This window comes from Neopelma chrysocephalum, unplaced genomic scaffold (genome assembly GCF_003984885.1).
Source record: "Neopelma chrysocephalum unplaced genomic scaffold, ASM398488v2 Primary Assembly neopelma1_24, whole genome shotgun sequence".
In the NCBI taxonomy this organism is placed as follows: Eukaryota; Metazoa; Chordata; class Aves; order Passeriformes; family Pipridae; genus Neopelma; species Neopelma chrysocephalum.
In genome coordinates, this window is record NW_020897693.1 from 22,555,102 (window position 1) to 22,575,006 (window position 19,905).

At 38.1% G+C, this 19,905-nt stretch overlaps 1 protein-coding gene across 6 annotated transcripts in view; it reads left to right on the forward strand.

The window, feature by feature from the left end:
- DCAF5 (DDB1 and CUL4 associated factor 5) overlaps positions 1–19,905 on the forward strand; it is a 72,741-nt gene that overhangs the window by 38,886 nt on the left and 13,950 nt on the right. For all 6 annotated transcript variants that reach the window (XM_027707987.1, XM_027708017.1, XM_027707992.1 and 3 more), the window contains exons 6-7: positions 615–828; positions 15,206–15,272. In XM_027707987.1, coding sequence (XP_027563788.1) covers positions 615–828; positions 15,206–15,272 — 281 coding nt within the window. The remainder of the gene's footprint in view (positions 1–614; positions 829–15,205; positions 15,273–19,905) is intronic.

Below are 19,905 nucleotides of genomic sequence, written 5' to 3' on the forward strand. Positions count from 1 at the left end.
GATTAGCTAAGTGACTTAATTTAGCATTTCTTGCAATAATTCCATCATAAGATGTCCTTTTATTTAAGACATCTGGAACTGATTGTAGAGTTCAAACATCCTCAGATGCCCTGTAGAGATGTAAATAAAACCAGAAGTGAGATAATGGTCATACCATCTACAATGGGAGAAAACGCCATCTGATGCCAGAGCAGAGTTAAAAGAAGTTTGGACTGTCTAGATTCAGGCACCAGCTAACAAAGAGGGTTGGGTGCTGGTAGGGTCAGTTTCAAAGGCAGACATCCCAGAAGTACAAGGACAGCCTTTTTAAGCCTAAATGCTCTGTCAGACTTTGCTCCTATTCAGGAAATGTGTTCGTTATTAACAAAACTACTCATAGTCCTTAATTTTATTGTTCTGAAGACTCTAGAGTCATACATTTTGATAGTTGGTCATTCAAGTTTTGGATTAAGTTTTTTCAGGAATTGATACTTTGAAACAGAAACTAAATAAGATTATAGTTTACTGGACTTGTGTCTTTGAAATTACTCAGTAAGGTTAAAGAAAGTTCTGTCTTTAAGCAGTTCAGTTTATATGCACGGCCCATCTCATTTATTTCATCTGTTTTTTCCCAGTTCACTTCTTCGCTATGGTGGAAACCTCTCCCTTCAGAGTGCCATGAGTGTCCGGTTCAACAGTAATGGGACCCAGCTGCTGGCACTGCGTCGGCGCCTTCCCCCAGTCCTCTACGACATCCACTGCCGGCTGCCTGTCTTCCAGTTTGACAACCAAGGGTACTTCAACTCATGTACTATGAAAAGCTGCTGTTTTGCAGGTGATCGTGATCAGGTAATAAGCAAGTGATGTTGTCCCCGAGTCTCCAGAGTTCCCATGAGTATTTGAGAACACCGCTGTAAGGGTGGCTTTTTTCTGATTCATGAGATAAAACAAGAGACAAGACACATATAGGGTTCTTCAGAACTGTTTTGCCATGTGGGCTGTGAAAGAAGGAAAACAAATAACAAAGTAGGTAATAAATTTTACCTCTTGTTTGATGTAATCTAATACTTACTTGGAAGATAATATTCAGACGGAAAATATTTGCAGAGGCTTTTTGGGTTTAATTAATATGATGTTGTCTACTCATCTACATATGATAAGGAAGCATTTACCTTGCATTTCAATATTGCGACTGAGTGCAGTAGAGGCAATGCCACAGAATGTAAATATTGTGGATTTATAGAGTTATTGATTCTTGTTTCAAATTACAGTGTTTCTCTTTTAATACTGTACTACTGGATCAGGTAGGACAGGTTTTTGTAGCTCAGTGTTCTGTAAGTGGTGATGGCAGGTGCTTAGGAAGGAATAGTCTGTTGCTTTACTGAAGCAGGACTTTGTCCCTACTACTAATCACAGATAAATAGGTCACATATAAAGTGGCTAACAGCAGTTCGTATGATTCTAGAGCCCAGTATTGTCTTTGGACAGTTGTATATCTAATAACCACTAACACTGTGTAAGGACAAAAAATGTATTTTCAAGCCATGATAGTATAGAACCATGATCCAACAATTCAGCAAAATTCCTGCAGTCAGAATTTGATCATTAATTCTATTGCTGCTGCTGCAGGAGGCAGAGTTGAGCTTCTTTCAGATTGCAAGTAGGAAATACATTTACTTCTCTGAACCTGAGCAATGTTTCTGAGTTTTGCATAGTTTTCGACTGAAGGAGTGTGAAAATGTGATAATGAAACCATCTTTAAAAAAAATTGATGGTTTACTATAAAGAATGGGAAAACACTTGTATTGTTTAAGAAGTAAACCACTGACAATTTGTGGTTCATTATTCTTCTCCTCTGGAACTCAGTGTAGACCTATGTACACTCTGATGTATAGTTTAGCTTCTCATCTGTTACTGGAGATGTAGATAAAAGCCCTAGTATATGTTACTCTGCTTTATAAGCCATTTTCTTATGGGTATGGTATTATTTTAACAGGAAGACTACATCTCTTCTGCACCAGGTTGATGCAATACTTCAGGAGCCTGAATTTTTTAAAAACTTGGTATTCTGGTGGCTTGACTGACTTTCTATTCAGATAAGTAGCAGCACATAATGCTGCTGCTGAGTTGGAAATCAGAGCAAAAGACACTTATCTTGTCTTATAAAGCTATGCGAAGCTAATAGGGAAGATGAAGTTTAATATGGAATGTTAGAGAGATGTGGAATTTGACATTTAGACACAGGCTCATAGTCCTCTTCTAAGGAAGGAGAAAAGATAATGAAGTCAGAAAATGCCACACATGCTTCAACTCTGTATGTCTGGAACTGTCCAGTAATGTTCAAATTCAGTGACTAAGATTGTCAGCACTATGGGTAGTCCTTAAGGACTGCCTTTTACAGAGAATCCAGTTCCAATTCCAGGTGTATCGAGAAAAGAAGATTAGAGTTGGAACCGACTATAAGATAGAAAAGATGAATACAAAAATTGCAATTTTTTTTGAGTTTTGCTCTTCTATACAACTAGTATGCTTTTGCACAATGTATATGAGTCTTCACCCCGCAAATCAGAATTCATCAAAAGAAGAAATAAATCTGTATCCAATTTAATCTGTTCTAGTCTGCTCTCCCTTTTGCTATTGATGTCCTATGCCTTAATAAAAAATGTCTTTTATTTGAGATCCATGCAAAGTAAGCTTCATAGAATTCCTTGCTTGTATTTCCTTGTGGGATCAAAACTTTGTGTGGGTGAAGGCTTATTTTAAATGACCTAAGGATAAGAAGGTTGTTTTCAAATTGTGAGTGGCACTTGTGGTAGGAAGGCTTCTTCAGCAATTTTTTCACATCGCACCTCTGATGTTCCCTGTCTTCGATTTTTCATCTTTATTAAACTGCTGAGTTAATCTTTTTTTCTCTTTTAAGTTGTCTTAACTAATTAGGTTTTAACCCTTTACACAGAACCTAGTAATTTAAAAATGTGACTCTCCTGTGTTCAAAATTATGTGTTCACTATTATGTGTTGTCTGCACAGGTAGTTCATCTGGTAATTTTCCATTTCTATTCTATATTTTAACTCTAATGAGGAAGGGATGTCCTTAACTCAGCAGTGCTTAGAATGCAGTTGCATTGGAAAAAAAAAAACAACTGCTCAGAGGGAGAGACCTTTCATGCAGTAGAGGTGATGTAAGACCTTTTACTGATACAACTTCCTAACTTTGCAGCAGCATTTACTTATTTTTCTGGGTTAATGACTTGTATTGACACTCAGAGGGCTCAGAGCATTTGAATGTGATATAAGGAAGGGATCAGATGGTGGGTAAGAGGTGGAGAGATGGCCTTTAAGCTCTGTGAGACTCAATTCCTCATAGAACCTTTGTTAATATTTCTCTGAAGTTTGTGCATAGAAAGTGGTTTACTCAAAGGAAGTTTTCTTGTAAATCATGACCATCATGGTTTAAAAACCTATAACTCTTAGTTTTGGGTGAGCCTTTGTAAATAACACCATGTTGCACATGGAGCTGTTGGATTCTAGTATGGCAGAAATGAGCAGATTTTGAACTGCAAGCTCACAGCATAGGAGTTCTCTTGGAGATCACCCTTTTATCTTAAGAAACCGAATACTTAAGTTCCTGTAATGATCAGATATGTTATTCTTACTTTGACAAGGTACGTATGTTAAATTAATACAATTTCTTTACATAAATAAAACACAGACTACTAGCTGAGGAACAATTTGATTGTTTTGTCTGTTGATGGCAGTTAGGTTCTATACTAATCTTTTCAGTATCATTTTTTTAGTGCTCGCAGATTGTGACAGGTGCTCAACAGGACTTGGATCCAGAACTCCTGACTTGTTACTCTAGAGGGAAGGTGTGCAGTAAGCTGTAAACCATCTCCTTTTATTGGAGCATCTCTGATGCAAGTGGATTGAAATCTCTTAGCAAAAAATTATATACCAGTAATGCTTTATGGTACAAGATGCAGAAAGATTCACTTGGTAACACCAATGATCTTCTTTTTTTTTTAAGTTTAGAAGAACGCCTTCTGAAGTGCTTATATGGTTTTGAGGTATTTTGTGGGGGGGATTTTGCCCAAGCTAGGTGACAGGGGTCTTAAAGAATGAACAGCTTTGTTTCTTTTTGTGACCTTGCAAAGTATCATTTTCCTCCAAAAGCATTATTGTCCTAGTCCTTGTGAACCTCATTTGAAAATCAATAAACAGTATATGTGAGCACTTTTCCTAAGAATGCCACAGCGTACTTTTCTTTTTTCTCGCAAAGAGAAACAAAACCTGAGAGGCACTGTTTAACTGGTGTTTTATTTGCACCCACTTATAACTGCCTTCATTTGCTTCCCTCAAACTCTCTCTTTTGTCTATGTCACTAGCGTAATGACCTCATTCACATGAAACCGATTTTTTTTGTTCTTTGAAGGTGAGCTCTGATGGTGGTAGATAAACAGGTTCAAAATTGTATGGCATTGGCAAGGTCCAGGAGCTCACTTGAGTCATACAGCTGTGGAAGGGAGGAAGGGTAATGTAGGCTGGATGGATCAAGCATGAATCTCAGCTTCCCGCTGTCTTTGTTGGCCGCAGAGATTTGTGTGAGACTGTAATTTATCCATCCTTCTGGTATGAGCATCCAGGTGCAGAATATTAAAAGCAGTTTATTTATGCATCTTAGTCCCACTGACTTTAGCCTAATGCGCACAACTTTACCCTAATGTGCACAAGGGTTTGATTAAATACAAATATTAAATATGTGAGAATCTCAAGTCATGCTAGGGTGCTGAGTGAGTTTCTATTCTTCTTGTCAGCATTAGAATTTGGGAAATGTTGATTAAATGATAAGGATTTTTAGTTGCTAGACTGGTATAGAAAATATCTTCTTGTATCTGAGGATACAGAAAGTATTGAAGGGCTTCAGGTACCCAAGGGCATTTTTAAGTGGAGGAGGCTCAGAGGCCATAGTGATGGGCAGCAGCAAAAACAGGCCCGGAAAAAAACCCACAAAACACAATCACCCTCCAAACTAAAAAAGACCAAAAGCTTTTCTTGCTCAAGAATTGTTGCCTGTGTCACAATGATGAATGCTGTCTGCCCATTCCTTTTTTTCCCTGTGTAGATAATATGAGGCTCTATAACACTTGTGGTTGTAAAATCAACTGCCTATTGCCTGCTTTAAAAAAGAGGGGGTGGGGAGAAATAACTTGTACCCTGTGAATCCAACAAAAAGTGTCTTGACTCTGGCATGCCCTCAGACGTTACATCACCGCTCAGCCTTTTCTGTTGACATTACACTGGTATAGGAGAGTTTCAGGAATGCACTGCTCATGGTACTGCAAGACTCCTCCAACTCCCTATAAAGTTACAACCTTCATTATGTTGAAATCTGTGTTCTAAATAGCCCTGGTTAGGGACAAGGAAGTTTTTCACAGGACAGAATTATTACATGAATGTAACTCTTCCAAGAACAAGGTTAGCTGTATAGGTGCCAGTGGTCTTGTATGGTGGTATATTGCCTTTGTAAAGAAGTAGAACTTTTCTTCAGTGGTGTACTTTGTGTCATCTAAATTAAAGGTCTTTTATCTCAGGAAGTAGTGCTTATCAATGTCTAGATTTAAGAACTAAAAAGAAGAAAGGGAATTATTCTTTTAGAGAATGTATTGTGGGTTTCCTGTGCACAGAAGACTTCTTAATGAATAGTAGCTTATTGCAGTCAGCATTTCTTAAAACATGAAAAGCGCTTGGTGTGCAAATATGTTGCTGTGCTTGGATAGAAAGAAAATCAGTGTCTTACTCTGTCTTAAATTTGTTTTTTTCCAAGAATTACTATTGAGATTGTATTTTGCTTTTTGCTTCTTTAAACAGCATTTTAAATCTCAGCTATATACATAACATTACATACATATAAAATGCATACATGAGATTTATTTGGCTGTGAAATTATTTAGTAATTTCTTCCCCATTATTTTTGGTAATTGACATGGGATAATCATACTGAAAATGTCTCTCCAGAGTCAAGGTCTTGACAGAAGGTGTTATGAATTTTTTTTAACCCTTATTATTCTGATCGCCTCTTCTCCCATTCCTGGTGCATCATGCCAGCCCTATTTCCTGTCTCCATTCTCTTCTGCAGTCTTGTAGACCTTGACAGAGATTTTTAGACATCTAGACAGTAATGCACAAGTCCAGAAGGACCCATACTGAAGCTAAGTTCTGGTGGAATGGAACTCTGATTCGGGAGACTTTGACTTTTGCAGGCTTTGTGTTCCTCCTAGTCACAGGAGATCTGCAGTTTAGTAGCGCCTCTTACACAACTGGGGAGAGGGAGGGAAGGTGAGTGAGCAGGAATGCACTGCTAAAAGTGACACACAATGGGTGCTCTTCTTGTTGAGATGTTAAAAGTAGACCTTTAGTAGACACTGAAAAAGCAACTATGAATTCTGGAGGATTTTGACTAATATTTGATTTAATATATATTTGAAAAAGTAAAGTAACAGATGTCTGCAGAAGACAGAAGAGAGCAATTGGGGTACATGCAGTTTCAGCCATGTACAGAAGAGTCTCCTTCATATGCTCAGATAAATGGGTTACTCTCTTTGGAATGTAATAGGAATGTTTTCCCTGCCATAGGAATCCTCAGTAAGGATTTCTAGGTTGCTTTTGTTCATTAGTAAAATACTGTTATGGTCTTTCTGCATGGCAAAAAGGCAGCTGTAAAAATGTTGATGGATTGTTCCCAATGATGGTTCTGTAAGCTTTTAAAACTGCCCCACACAGAGTTGGCTGCTTATAAGATTAGGGACTTAGGGAGTGGGAATACAAATTTTTGGCTTTGAATTTTATGTACTAGAAGCAATTTGTATTTCTCCAGTCTGCTGTGTCACAGCTTTTCTTTTTGTAGTTCATGATATAGGCATGCTTCTTACTGAGGAGCAAAAAGTCTGTTGTAAAAAAGCCTTTGGATACACCTGTTTGATTTTCAGACTGAGATGGAAAACTTTTAAGCTCTTTTTTGTGCCGGTTTCAACCTTCCTGAAAAACCATTTCAAACAGTATAGGTTGCAAACTGCTGTCCTGGATAGTATGAAAAAAGACATATGTTTTCAAAGCAAATATGTTTCTTAATATCACAATTTTGTGAGCCCTCTTTAAATTTATTAAATATTGAAAAAAACCCATCATTTGCACCCCAGAAGTTATTATAAAGCAGAAGATAAAAGCTTGTGTAGATATCCTTTCTTGTAGGTGAATTATTTTCTTAACCATGAGTATTCCAAAACACATTTCAAAGAGACCTTCCTCAGTTATTTCTCTTCTTATTTTAGTTTTTTGATTTGAAAGATAGGAATTAGAGGTTAGTAGCCTGAACGAGTGACTGCTCTTTGTCCTCCTAGCTGAACACTCTGGTTAAGTGTCTTGGAGAGAAGAACATCTTAGTTGGTAACAGTGAGAGCTGCTACAAGGAGAAGAGGCAGCCACTCTGACTGCAGTTGCAGTCTGAGGGTGCAAAGAAGGCAGTATACCATTGACAGGAGAGGCCCTGTACTTTCCTTGGTCTGTACTCGCACTCATCTGACCCCTATAGAAACTGGCTGAAATGCATGAGAATACTATATTGAATGACTCGTGGCAATTTGTATGAGGTTTTACTGTTGCAGCTACTGAATCAGATCACTGCTCTGTCAGGGACTCCTATGCTGGCACAAGGCTTGTAGGTGGGAACACACCTATGGAGGAGGTCAGCAATGATCGTTAGAGCAGATTTTCAAGCTATACTCAGTGAGAACTCTATACTAAAAACCTGAATTGATCAACATAAAGGTACCAGCCTGACAGAAAGATCAGGAATCGCAAAGAGATGGAAATACCTGACTAATTCTTTCTTAATTGTTTAAGAAAAGGAGTGCTTTATTCTGTGGGAGATTCTGGTTTTTTCTTGAGTTCCTCTGATAACTGCCCATTTCAAACAAGCTGTATGGTCTTGCTCTTTTCTTGCTTGTTTGTTTTTTGATGCTTTTTAAAGAGGAAATAGTCTTTTCCTCCTCCAGAGTTATGTCCTTACCTTGTTTCCCCTCTGGTTAATGGGTACTCTAGCAATAGAAAGATGAATTGAAAACAAATCTGTGGGTTTTCTACCTGCAGGAAATGCAGACTTAACACTAAATTATGATCAAATGGTTAATTTATCAGTCATTTTTTAAAACGGAAAAAATAGCAAGGGAAGTCTCATTTATAAGGAAGATGCGTAGAGCAGTCTTGGTACCACAAAAGGTCCAGAAGCAGCTATAAAAAAAAATTTGGTTGTGTTTTGTCCAACACTTTTCATGTAAAGTATGTATTGTATAGCAAGACCTGTGTTCATGGTTGTGAGAGATAGATAGATATATATATATATATATATATATACACGTAAACACATGTAACTATACATGTATATGTAAGGAGACCTTTCTTAATTTTTGCTTCTTTTTATTTACAGCTTGCTTATCCCTCTTGAAATAGTTCCATGAGAAGCAGATTGTCATGATATCACTGGGACTTTGCTGGGTTCAAGGATGAGTTCACATATGGGTTTCCTGATGTTTAGTTAGTGGAGTGTAACTATGGTACTGCTTTTTTTTCAGTGGCTAATCACAGCGTATCTCTCTCCCTTCTATGTGATGGCTGCCCTTTTGCAAAAGAATATTTCTGAACAGTCCATAATTCTGAAATCCTCAGGTCCTCTATCAAATTTGAAATTGGCCATTAGGCTTAAAAGTTCTTGGAGGTGGAGAGTTGCTACAAAGAACAAAACACCATAAGCCCTGTTTACTTAGGAAACCTTTCCTCCTTCGAAAAATACACAGTTTTTATATTCTTCATGTAAATTGATTCCTTCTCCAAAGTGCTGATTGCTATGAATTTCGATCTCTTTTGGACAAACAATATTTTTCAGACTTCAGTGATGCTTCATGTCAAACTGTGGTTTCCTCAATGAGTATCAGTGTATATCCCACCACAGAGGTGATGTGCAAGGCAGCTCATCTCATGTGATCTAGAGGAATTAATACCTGAGCTTAGCACACTGCCACTAAACTGGATTCTTTATCTGTTGTCATAGGAAAAGAACCAAAGCCTACACCCCACCTCTGAGTAATATTATGTTACAGGTAATATATGGAGGGCCTGTACATCCTGCCTCTTAAAGGATATGTGCATAGCAGCATAACTGTTTCAAATTTGGATACCTCTGTGCTGCTTCCCCAACATGTAGCTTTTGTATTACTTGAAGAAGATAAGGAATGGCTCACTAAAAGCCTGAGAAAAATTTTGCCTGTTCTGATCTTTTCTGCCCCATGTTTCATTGGCCCCTCTGAGTAAAGGACAGACATGCTGAAGTGAGTGGGAATTGAGTCTCTTTCAAAGCTGTAAAAAGCAACATGGAATTTGAGTCTCTCTAACAAGCATTTTATTGTTAGTAACTTAGCAACGATCACTTTTTAAATGGTGATAATTTCTGTACCATTACCCATCGTCTTGTGCATCCATTTAAAATTATATGGTGATGGTGCTTTTTGGCTTGTGCATTTAAGACAGTCTCCTACATTCTTCTTGTTCTCCCCAACGTTAGTAGGGCCATTCAAGAAACTTGCTGATACTTTTGGAAAAATGATCCATATCTGTTAGTCCCTTATCTAGGGCCAAAAGCTCGAAAATCTCTCTGATATATGTCGTAAGTAATAGGACATTTTATGCAAGCAGGAAATGTGGATGTTCCAAAGTAACATAAGGTTTGTTTTAGATACAATTTTATTGAGATAATCCATTCAGTAGCTCCTGAGGAAATGTAGCTTATGGGATGTTGAAAGCTTTCAAACTGGCAGTGCTGAGAATAAAAAGGAAATTCTCCAGAGTGGTAGTACTCTGCAAAATGCAATGCTAATGCTACTATTACAAGACTATAGCAGCAGATTAAATCTTCATTTATTTATATCAACTGCTGTAATTTCCTTGGGGACAGAAAAAATGAAAAGAGTTACAGTGGAATGAGTGGGGAGCACTAGTCCAATATAATTCTCCCAGCTTCCTGATGGTAGTTCATTTTAAGCATTTCATGCGTACTTGAAACTCAGACTTAATTTGTGTTTTCTCCCAGCAGCAGATTCTAACCACGCCTGAGAGTTTTCTTCCTTCTAAGGCAAACTTCTGAATCAGCAGCTCATAGTCATCTGGAAACCTTTTCCTGTCATTGTTGCTAACAGCTAGACATAGAGGCTGATTCTGCCCTTCTAAAAAAACTCCAATATTAACAGCAAGTGTTTTTTCTGTCTAATCTCATGTCCATATAAATATTGTAAATGTTGATTTCAAAAGTCCTGGTCAGATACAGCAGCAAAAATGCTGACAATGAAACATGTGGGTTTAATGTTGATTCTGTCCCCTCCAGACATTTGAGCTCCTCGCCCAGTGTCTGGTCTGATTCTTAATTCAGCACTGCAGTGGTTCTTGAGGTTATGTTCTGCTTGGAGCTTGTCTTTGGGAGGGAGGGTGGAAGGAGGAGAGTGCTTGCTCTCTCAGCCATTTAGGTGTATCTGTGAATGCACATGTTTTTGTCTCCCCCTGGCTTGCCTCTGTGATTTAATTATCTGGGCTTTTGTTCTGAAAGAGAGGGAATCGAAGTTACTCTGCTATGACTTATGTTTTCAACATCCCCTCAGGACCAAAAATCATTGTTCACAATTAAGGTGGAGTCTAACCGTATGCAGTATGACATTCTTTCGTCTATCCCACCCCAACCCTTTCTTTTTCTTTTCTCTCTGTTCCTTCCTTTAAAAATCCTTCCATTCTCTCAGGATTTCAGCCTTATTAACTATGGTTTGGTGCACTTCACAGTAGTTATTTCTTTTGACTTTTCTAGCACTAGGGACTGACTTTTTTGTTTTCTTAATCCTTATTCTCCAACTTCGAAATAGTGAGGAGAACTATTGGCTTATTGTTATATTAATAATAAATACATCAAAGAAAAATTTTCACAAATGGTCATGTAAATGTCCTAGTAACATCAACCCAACTGGGCTCTCCAGAGGCCTTAGGTTCCCATTGTCTTGTGCAGAGAGTACTAATTGGAATTGAGTTTCTTTTTCAAATGTCATGGAAGAGGCATGTTTTTGAATTTAGCAGCTTGGGTGCCTGCTCTTAAAGCTTCTTGTGGCAAATTGTTCTTGCAGTAGCTGCAGTCATGAGGTTGGTCTTCTGGCAGTCTCTTGGTCTTGGTCCGAAAAGCTGCTTTCTACTTCTCAGACCCACATCCCTTAGTCTTACAGGAAAGGACCACCAGAAAAGGAATGCATTTGGGGATTCAATTCTATATTGTGAGAACAAAAGGAAAACATGTACCCTAGAGGTATCCTAACAGGGAAAGAGAGCAGAAAACAATGCTGGCTGCTACCATGGTGGCAGTGGAATCACAGGGATACAAAATAGTTGAATATTTTTTGGAATATGATCAATTTCTGGTACTTATTGTCAGAGCTAACATCAAAATAAAATTTAAGTATATATAAGAAGTTTTCTGCTTGCAGGCCATTGCTTACAACATCAAACTTGTGTAGATTACTTTATCAATTGGTGGTTTTCACACAAACTGATTGGTGTTTCAGCATCAAGATTAAAGCCATAAGTACTTTTCCAGAAGAGCTCAGGTCCCAAGCTGAGCTTGTTCTGGGACTGAATATAATTGCATTGCGGATGTTTTATTCATTCCTACTTATTTTTCTCTTAATTCGCTCCAGAATACTTTAGCCAAGTGTGTTTGATTGATGCAAATGTCATTAGGCTTGGAAATGATAATGAAGTGAAGGACTTCATGGTCCTTTGAAGTAGGTATGAACTATCCCAATTTGAGATAGTTTGATTGAATATTTCTGCCATTGGAGATACTAGAGCCATCTGGACATGGTCCTGGGAAATCAGCTCTAGGTGGGCCTGCTTGAGCAGGGAGATTGGACTAGATGACCTCCGAAGGTCCTTTCCAGCCTCAGCCATTCTATGATTTTGCGAACTATTTTAGGCATTTTGTAAATTTCTTTCTTAAAATTCCCCCGATTGTGATCACTTTAATTTATGCAAGATTTTGTGCTGAACTGCAGTTTTTGCCTCTGTCTTTGTGGCCTGAGTTTGTGTTCCTGTTGGTGTTTTCATGAAGCTGTGATACTTGATGGAGTGTAAAGGTTTCAGGTGGGCATTTTCCTGTCATTGCCCACTTCTCCCCTCCTCTTTCCTCTCACCCTGTAACCCAAAACTCAACTTCAATCCACCAAGACAATTATTTCCCTTTTTACTCCAGCAATCTTTGAAAAAAATGAGTCAGAAGAGAGCTCTGGCGATCACCTGACTGCTGGAGACCATCTTCAAAGTTAGGTCAGGTTGCTCAGGGAATTGTTCAGATAAATTTTGGATTTGCAAGAGTAAAGATTCCACCACCTTCCTAGGGCCAAGTTGCAGTGTTTGTTATACTCCTCCTGAACATGCTGTTCCTTTGTGCTTAGCTGGAATTTCTCTTGCTGTGGCTTGTGACTGTTTCTTCTTGAGTGTCCACTGCATACCTCTAAGAGGAGTCTGTCCCTGGCTGCTCAGTATTCCTTCCAAGACAGAAACTGTTGAGGTCCACTCTGTTCCTTCCCTTTCCCTTCTTCTGGCTAAAAAAGACTGGTTCCCCTTAGGTTTTCCTTGCAGGTCACATGCCTTCAGCTGCAGCAACCTTCTTGTCCACTCCAATTTGTTAGTATCACTCTTGTATTAAGAGACCCAAGCCAGACACAATACCTCAGCTGTGGCTTCAAAAGTGCAAGGTGAGGAGAATAATCGCTTGTCTTGACCTCCTGTTTACATTCTTGATAGTGCATCAAATTGCCGTTAGTCCAGATCACTGCAAAGGCACTCTAAATTTTGCTGTCTCTGAAGCAAGACAGAATATACTGGGATCCGTGGTCTTTGCAGCTAGTGTATTCTTGTTTGGTGGCCAGTGATACACCAGATTTCCTACACAATTGATCATTGAGTCTTACAGGATACATAGTGTGTTCCTCTGCAAATAATTTTGGAAGCAGATTTGAAGAAACCTCACAGACACTCCCTTCCCTGCATGTACGTAATGTGTTTTTTCTGTGTTGTGTGTCTGGTGCAGGATATCTGAAATCTGTCACTTTGGGGCCTTGTCATTTTTGGTTTGTTTGGTTTATGAAGTAAAGTGCTAAATGACTCTCATATTGAGGAGTTGTTTGAACTTGTTTGGTTTGGGGGGGGAGGGGGAAAAGGTGCCATGGTCATAAATCCAAGATACTGAGCTTTCTATGTGTTTTAGTTAGAAGTCTGTTTTTCATCATATGTCTTTGGCAAACTAGTTGCTGCTTCAACAACACAATTTGGTAATAAATAGTAACAATTGACAATGTCTCTATATAAATGAGACTTTTTTTTCCCTGTAGCATTTCTTCTCTAACAAAATGTATTAGAGATGTTTTCTGTCTAGTTGTTGGGAGCTTTCTTGTATGAGCCCTAATCTGTGGAGTTTTGGCACAGTGATTCAGGCTGCTGTGGGCTAACATTTATGAGCAGTCAAATGAAAGGGGAAGCACATATTTCTGGCACCATCAGGTCAGTTTGGCAAGGTAAACTGCCTAAGTGCTTAAACTTGTAGAAATAACTTTCTGGCTTGGAAAGTATGGATTCATGAGTGATGCTGAACTAGTGTGCACAGGCTTTTAAAGGACCTTCTGTTTGATCAGTGCCTCTTACCTGTCAGAAAATGAGCAGAATTGCATTCATAAGAGCTTACTCACATCCTGCATCCTTAAAAATAAGAGAAAAAAGAATGGTTGGATTATGATAGTAGGAAACCAGAGAAGAGGTTTAGTGGTTGGTTATTGCATTTTTGTGACTGAAAACATCCAAACACTGCACTAATGTAATTAGTATTGCAAACAGAATATGGCAAATTTATAGCCATTTTCTCAGGGTTAGTGTATATTTTTTGCTTCTCAGTCCTGTGCTATTCCAGGACTTGTCTTCTCACTTCTTGATATTAGTTTTTGATGATTTTATGTATCCCTGGTGAATGAAAGGCAGAAACCAGTTATATTTTTGCCAAGCAAAACAGAACTTGTTTCATATCAAAGGTTAGAAAAGGGACAAACCTGCTCCATGTCTTTCTTTTTCTCCCTTCCCTCTAACTTAGTAACAATAATAAAGTGAAAAATCCAGCTTCTTGACTGTATTGATTAAGCAGCAGCCTGAAGTCAGGTGAGAGCTAAAGATTTACACTGTCTATACCAGTATAACTGAAACTGGAATCTGCTTTTGGTCCTGCCATACCATCTCGTCTCTAATTTGGGAGAAAAATAAGCTTTACTCCCTGTCATTTATTGGAGGGTAAGTATTTGTAGACAAGGCACAGTTTGTGGCCTCTCAGAACCAAGAGGCATAAGCTTTTTACCATGTCAAATGTCACCTGTCATTCCATTGCATGTTTGTAGTGTATTAAGCTACTTAAAATTGCGTATTGCCTAAAGTTCTGCACAATAAAGAGTTTGCTTATCATTCATGCACTGTTGAAAAGGGCAGCCTTTCATCTCTTCAGAGTAACTATGACCAGGAAAAAAAATGAATAGTGGGGGGGGGGGGGTTAAATCACTTGAGGCTTGCTGACAATGAATGTTTAGCTTTGGTTTTGTTTGGTGTTTAAGATTGTCCTCAGTGACTGACTTTTGGTGATCTGGGTTGATGAGCCAGACATGTTGTGCTTGTGCGTAATGGACATGCTCTCTTCTTAGGTATATGTTTCATGACATTTTCCTTGGTAGTTCAGGAGATGAGAAAAAAGGATTAAATACTTCAACATTAAAAAAAGACCAGAGTTGCAGGCTGCAAGATAGAGAGTGTGATTTAGACATGCTTATATTAAAGCCTACCAAAATTCATAGCCTTATTTAGCAAAGCAAACATATACTTTGGGCCGTAGGCATTAGTGAAGTATGCTTTTAAATTTTGATCCATTTATATGCATACAACATTTTTGTGCTGGTACCTCACCGCCATTTAAAGGTAAATTGATCAGCAACGTGCAAAGAATGATGCAAATTATCCTTTTTTTCTCATTTTTGGTTTAGAGAAACTAGATCAATAGTAGAATAACATAATTCAGGTGATACTTCGTAGTAAGCTGCTTTTATTTTTATTCCTAACAGTACATCCTTTCGGGCTCTGATGACTTCAATTTGTATATGTGGAGGATTCCTCCAGATCCAGAAGCAGGTAGGTTTTGTTGGTTTATAATTTGTGGGAGGAGTGGGGCAGAGGGCCAGGTGTCTGACAAATACTAGCTTGTTTTTTGGAAAAAATTGCTGTTCTCACTCACCCTGTGAATCTAGAGTAATTCTGTGGAAAGCTGTGTAAGGGAGAGTTTACAAATGCCTAATCCAGTCTCTGGGTAACAGTGGCCAATGTCATTTGAATGTTATGAATTTTGATGATGAATTTTATCGTAATGATTTTTTATTTATTTTCCTTCCCGTATGATGATCATTCATTGCATAATAAAGCTTGCAGCATAAAATGTTCACAGAGTTCTCCTTGTAGCTCCAGTGCATTGGCCTTCCTTCCCCTCTCTTTCCTCTTACACCAAAATCCTCCCAGGTTTTCCAATGCAAAGGAGTTATGCTTTCTTACTTTCTGAGTGGAGGAGCATTATCAGCTGTTGGAAATGGTCTCTTTTAACTCACTTCTGACCCATTCCCATGCTGGGGCAGACATTGTAAGCAAATAGCTCTAACACAGTCCTGTAAAAAATTATAGGAGAGAGGTGTTGGAGTAAAGAAAAGCAGCAATGTGTGGGGGATGTAACAGTAGTATTGTTGATGCCACAATGGGTCAATGATTAATTTGATATAGTCTAGCAGAGTTTGGCAGTATGACACTCTAAGCCATACAACATCAGCATCTCTCTTCTGTTGAAACAAATCACTGCTCTTTTACAAGGGTGCTAAATCTTAATTGAAAGAGTCAAGACTTTCGAAAATGTACTAGTATTTCTATTTTTAATGGCTCTGGCAGTTTAAACTCTACATTTTAGTGGTATTAAGTACAACTGAGTGCCATCCTGTGATCTTCTGTGCTTTAGTGAGAGACAATTACAAGCTGGGTTACAGGTAAAATGAAAATACTTTGTTTCATTTTCAAGGTTGTTAATCACAGCTGTGTAATCCACAGCTGAGAGGATGACTAGCCTCTAAAAGATTTGGTTAATGGCAGAGTTTTGAGGAAAGTGCCATTCTAATTTTGGGGGTTTTGTTTATTTAACCAACATTTCATATTGAAGTCCAGAAGTCCTGAAGATGGTCCTGCTAAATATACCAGTAGCTTGGCCTTCACTGTTTTACTACTACTTAAGGATTATTGTGTCTACTACAGAACTGCATTTTATCCATATCTCTATTATTGTCCAGACTTCTTTTGTGAATTCTGGATTTCAGATTTTGTGTTTATGTAGCTGTGATGCTCTTGAAAACTTTTTCCTAGACAGCTGCAAATTACAAACTTTTTATCTGGGACTTTGGCACAGAGTGGTATCTAGTACTTGTTGGACCTGTACTTAAGCAAAATTATCTATTTCAGAGTTGTTATTAAGGATGCAGCTCTGTGAAAAAGATATATGCTTGCAAAAAAAAGTTGCAATTTACAAATAGCTGATACATTTTAATCAAACCAATTTACAATTTAATATGTGATTTACCACAAAACAATGTCATGTGTTTTGTTCAGCTTGTCTGTTTCTGATTCTTGTAACTTGAGGAAGGATGTCAGTACATTTGCAACATATCAGTTACAAAATGAATTACTAAATATCAATTGCCCTCAGTGGTTACTTAATGGATGAGAAGATCCTGTAGTAGAAGGGTGTATGTCTAAGTGTCTTGTAACTAGACCAGTTCTCTTTTTGAAACATTTTAGCAAAACTCATGAGCTTTGTTTTGTTAGACCTAAAGATTCCGCTTCTGTGGCAAATAACTCATTGGCCATCCAAATCACCTGTTGAAGCTATTATTTTCTTCATTCAGCTCTTCTTGAAGGGCTGTGCCTGTTTTGAATGTGATGAAATGCACTTTCTTAAATCTCCTCCTGCTGTTTAGAATAATTGTCAGATAGAGATGTCACTGTGCTTCCTTCTTAGATAAAGAGTCTTGCTGTAGGGATGTGAAGACTTTGGAAGGCTATTGCTTCAATGGAAAACTCCTTGTTCCTATGTTCTAGCTAAAACAGGAGTGCCTTAGGGTCTGTGATCTGGGAGGGTGGAATGTGGTCTTTCACTTAAAATAGTGTACAGACTAGACAGGATAATGTAATGTCCTGTACCATTGGTTGGTATTTTAAACAAAAATATCTCTCTAACTGCTTTCTGTCTTCCAACTGAATTCAGAAGTTGTGTTGCTATAAATATTTATGGTACAACTCCTTTAAATTGTATCAGTTATTTGTAAATAGTGAGCTTTTCACGAACATATATCTTTTTAGAGAGTTGCATCCTTAACAAGAACTCTGAAATAAATTATTTTGCTTAAGTACAGGTACACCAAGTGCTAGCTATCTAATGGTCAGCAACATTAGTGCACAAAAGATGAAGAAAATTGTGAAGGTTCACACCAGTCAGACAATTGCAAACACATTTTAAGTTGCAGGAACATGGTTACCTGTGTTGGTATTTTGCCAGTAGAATTTGGGCAGGGAAGTCTGTGAAAAAAGATATTTCCTAAATTGCTTAGAAAGCTATTCTATTGAAGAGTTTTACTGACTGCCTCTCTCCACAGTCCTAGATTATTCTAAATAGGCCGGGATTTCCTATGCCAGAAGGTTGGGTGGTTTTTTACCACCTTTTGTGGTTTCTTAAAGGTGGAATAGTTTGCTCATTTTTCCACTTTCTTCTCCATCCAAGTACTATCCATCTTTCTACTGTACTTCAGAAGTAATTGCCAAATGTTTGGTGAATTTTTTAGCCAGTTTCTTCTTTAAAGTGTACCAGTTTTCTTCAGAGACACCTCCTAGCAAGTTAATACATTAGTCTGGCAGAAGAAAACAGTCCTGAGTTTCCACAGCTTTTACCTGACTCCAAGGCAGTTTGTAAGTGAGAAGAGACATCAGTCCTACATGACCTGCCCAGCAAGCCTGTTAAGCATATAAGCATATAAGCACTTCAGGCATTATTTAAACATAACTCCTATAAACAAGGTAAAGAACCCCAGTTAAAGGCAGAACCTGACATGTCTTGTGGGGTAATAGAGGGCTTAGTAGACCAAGCGTTTTGCAAAATGGAGTTTACATTCCTCACTCACTACTCTGAATCATCTCTGCAACTCAGAGCTTGTCTCTTGCTTTTGAAATATTGCTCCAAGATGCTCTGTGAGGGATACAATATTTATTTGTGATTGAGAAGACAACTGGGGATCCCTCAGTTTATGTGAGCAAGTTGTCACTAAATCAGAACAGCAATCTGCATTTCAAAACCTCTTTTTAATTCTGTCCTTGACTGTAACTGCAAGAAAGGGCCTGTCATTGTGGTCTGGTTACTAAACTAATTGCACATATTTTCAGCAGAACTGATGCAATTTTATTTCCTTTTGTTTCCTCCCCCTTGGTCTTTGTAAATGCAGACATTTCTTTAGGCAATAGAATTCAGCAATAGATCTTTTCACAATATTTGAACAGGGTTATCTCATTGGAGACAGCTTGTAGTTTAAGTTCTCAAAGTTCTAGCAGGATAAGTGAAGATGAATAACGAATAACAAATAGTAGAATGTCTCTTAATGTCTTCACCTATTTTTGAGATATTTTATATATGTGCACACATGCATATATGCATACTATGCATGTATGGGTTGGGATGCAGGGAATCCCTCTGATCCAATGGGGAGCATGCTCTAGAAGGTTTGTATTTTTTAAAAAATCTGATTTTTTTGAGGTGTGGTCTTGGAATCTAAACTGATTTACTTTCAGGATGGTATTTTGTCTCTTTTTTCAGGTCAGTGTGTTCCATAGTGTGCTATGGAACAGTTGTTTAATTAACACAGGAAGTAAGTGGTGAGGCACTATAGAAAAGGTTCTTGTATTCAGTGAAATTGAGACTGGTTTTCATGTCATGTGGATTGTAATAATACCACAGACCTGTGGAATGTACTGGCTAGATCTATCAGAAAACAAGGCAGTGTTGGGTGCTTTGTAGTGCTGTAGACAAGTGAGAGAAGATTCAGCATCTTCAAATGATTCTCTCACCAGCCTCAGCATGCTTAATATCTGATTTAGGAATAGAAAACTGAAGACAACACTGAGCACTGGGAGAGGCTAGAGGAGCTTTAGACCCTAGCAACTAGCCATCTGATAGTACCAAAGATCCTTCCTCTTCGTTGTATTGAACATGTTTGCAGCTACCAGCACAAAAGAAATGCAGAGGCAAGCAGTTTTCACACCTCTGTTAAAAAAAACCAAAACCAACCACATAAAAACCAAACCAAAACAGAAAACCCAACCAAACAACAAACAAACAGCTATAGTTTGTATGATAATTTCAATTACTTTATTTCTGTTATGTTCTGTTATGTTCTGTTATGGTGGGGGTAATTTGCATCATTCCAATAACATTGTGAAAACCATTGCGACCTATGCAATTAAGCATACCAAAAAAGCAGTGTCTCTCAGACCAGGAAGGGGAACAGAGTGGAAAGGGTATGCCAAAGTTTATTTCTGTAGCAATTTTGTCTTAGCTCTCATATTGTTGTTCAGCTGTACTGGTGATAACAACAGTGGGAGGGTTGGTATAGATAAGGTGTAGATAGATATGGCAGATATTTAGAAGCAACAAAAGAAGAAAGAAAAAATACATCCAAAAATAGCCACTACC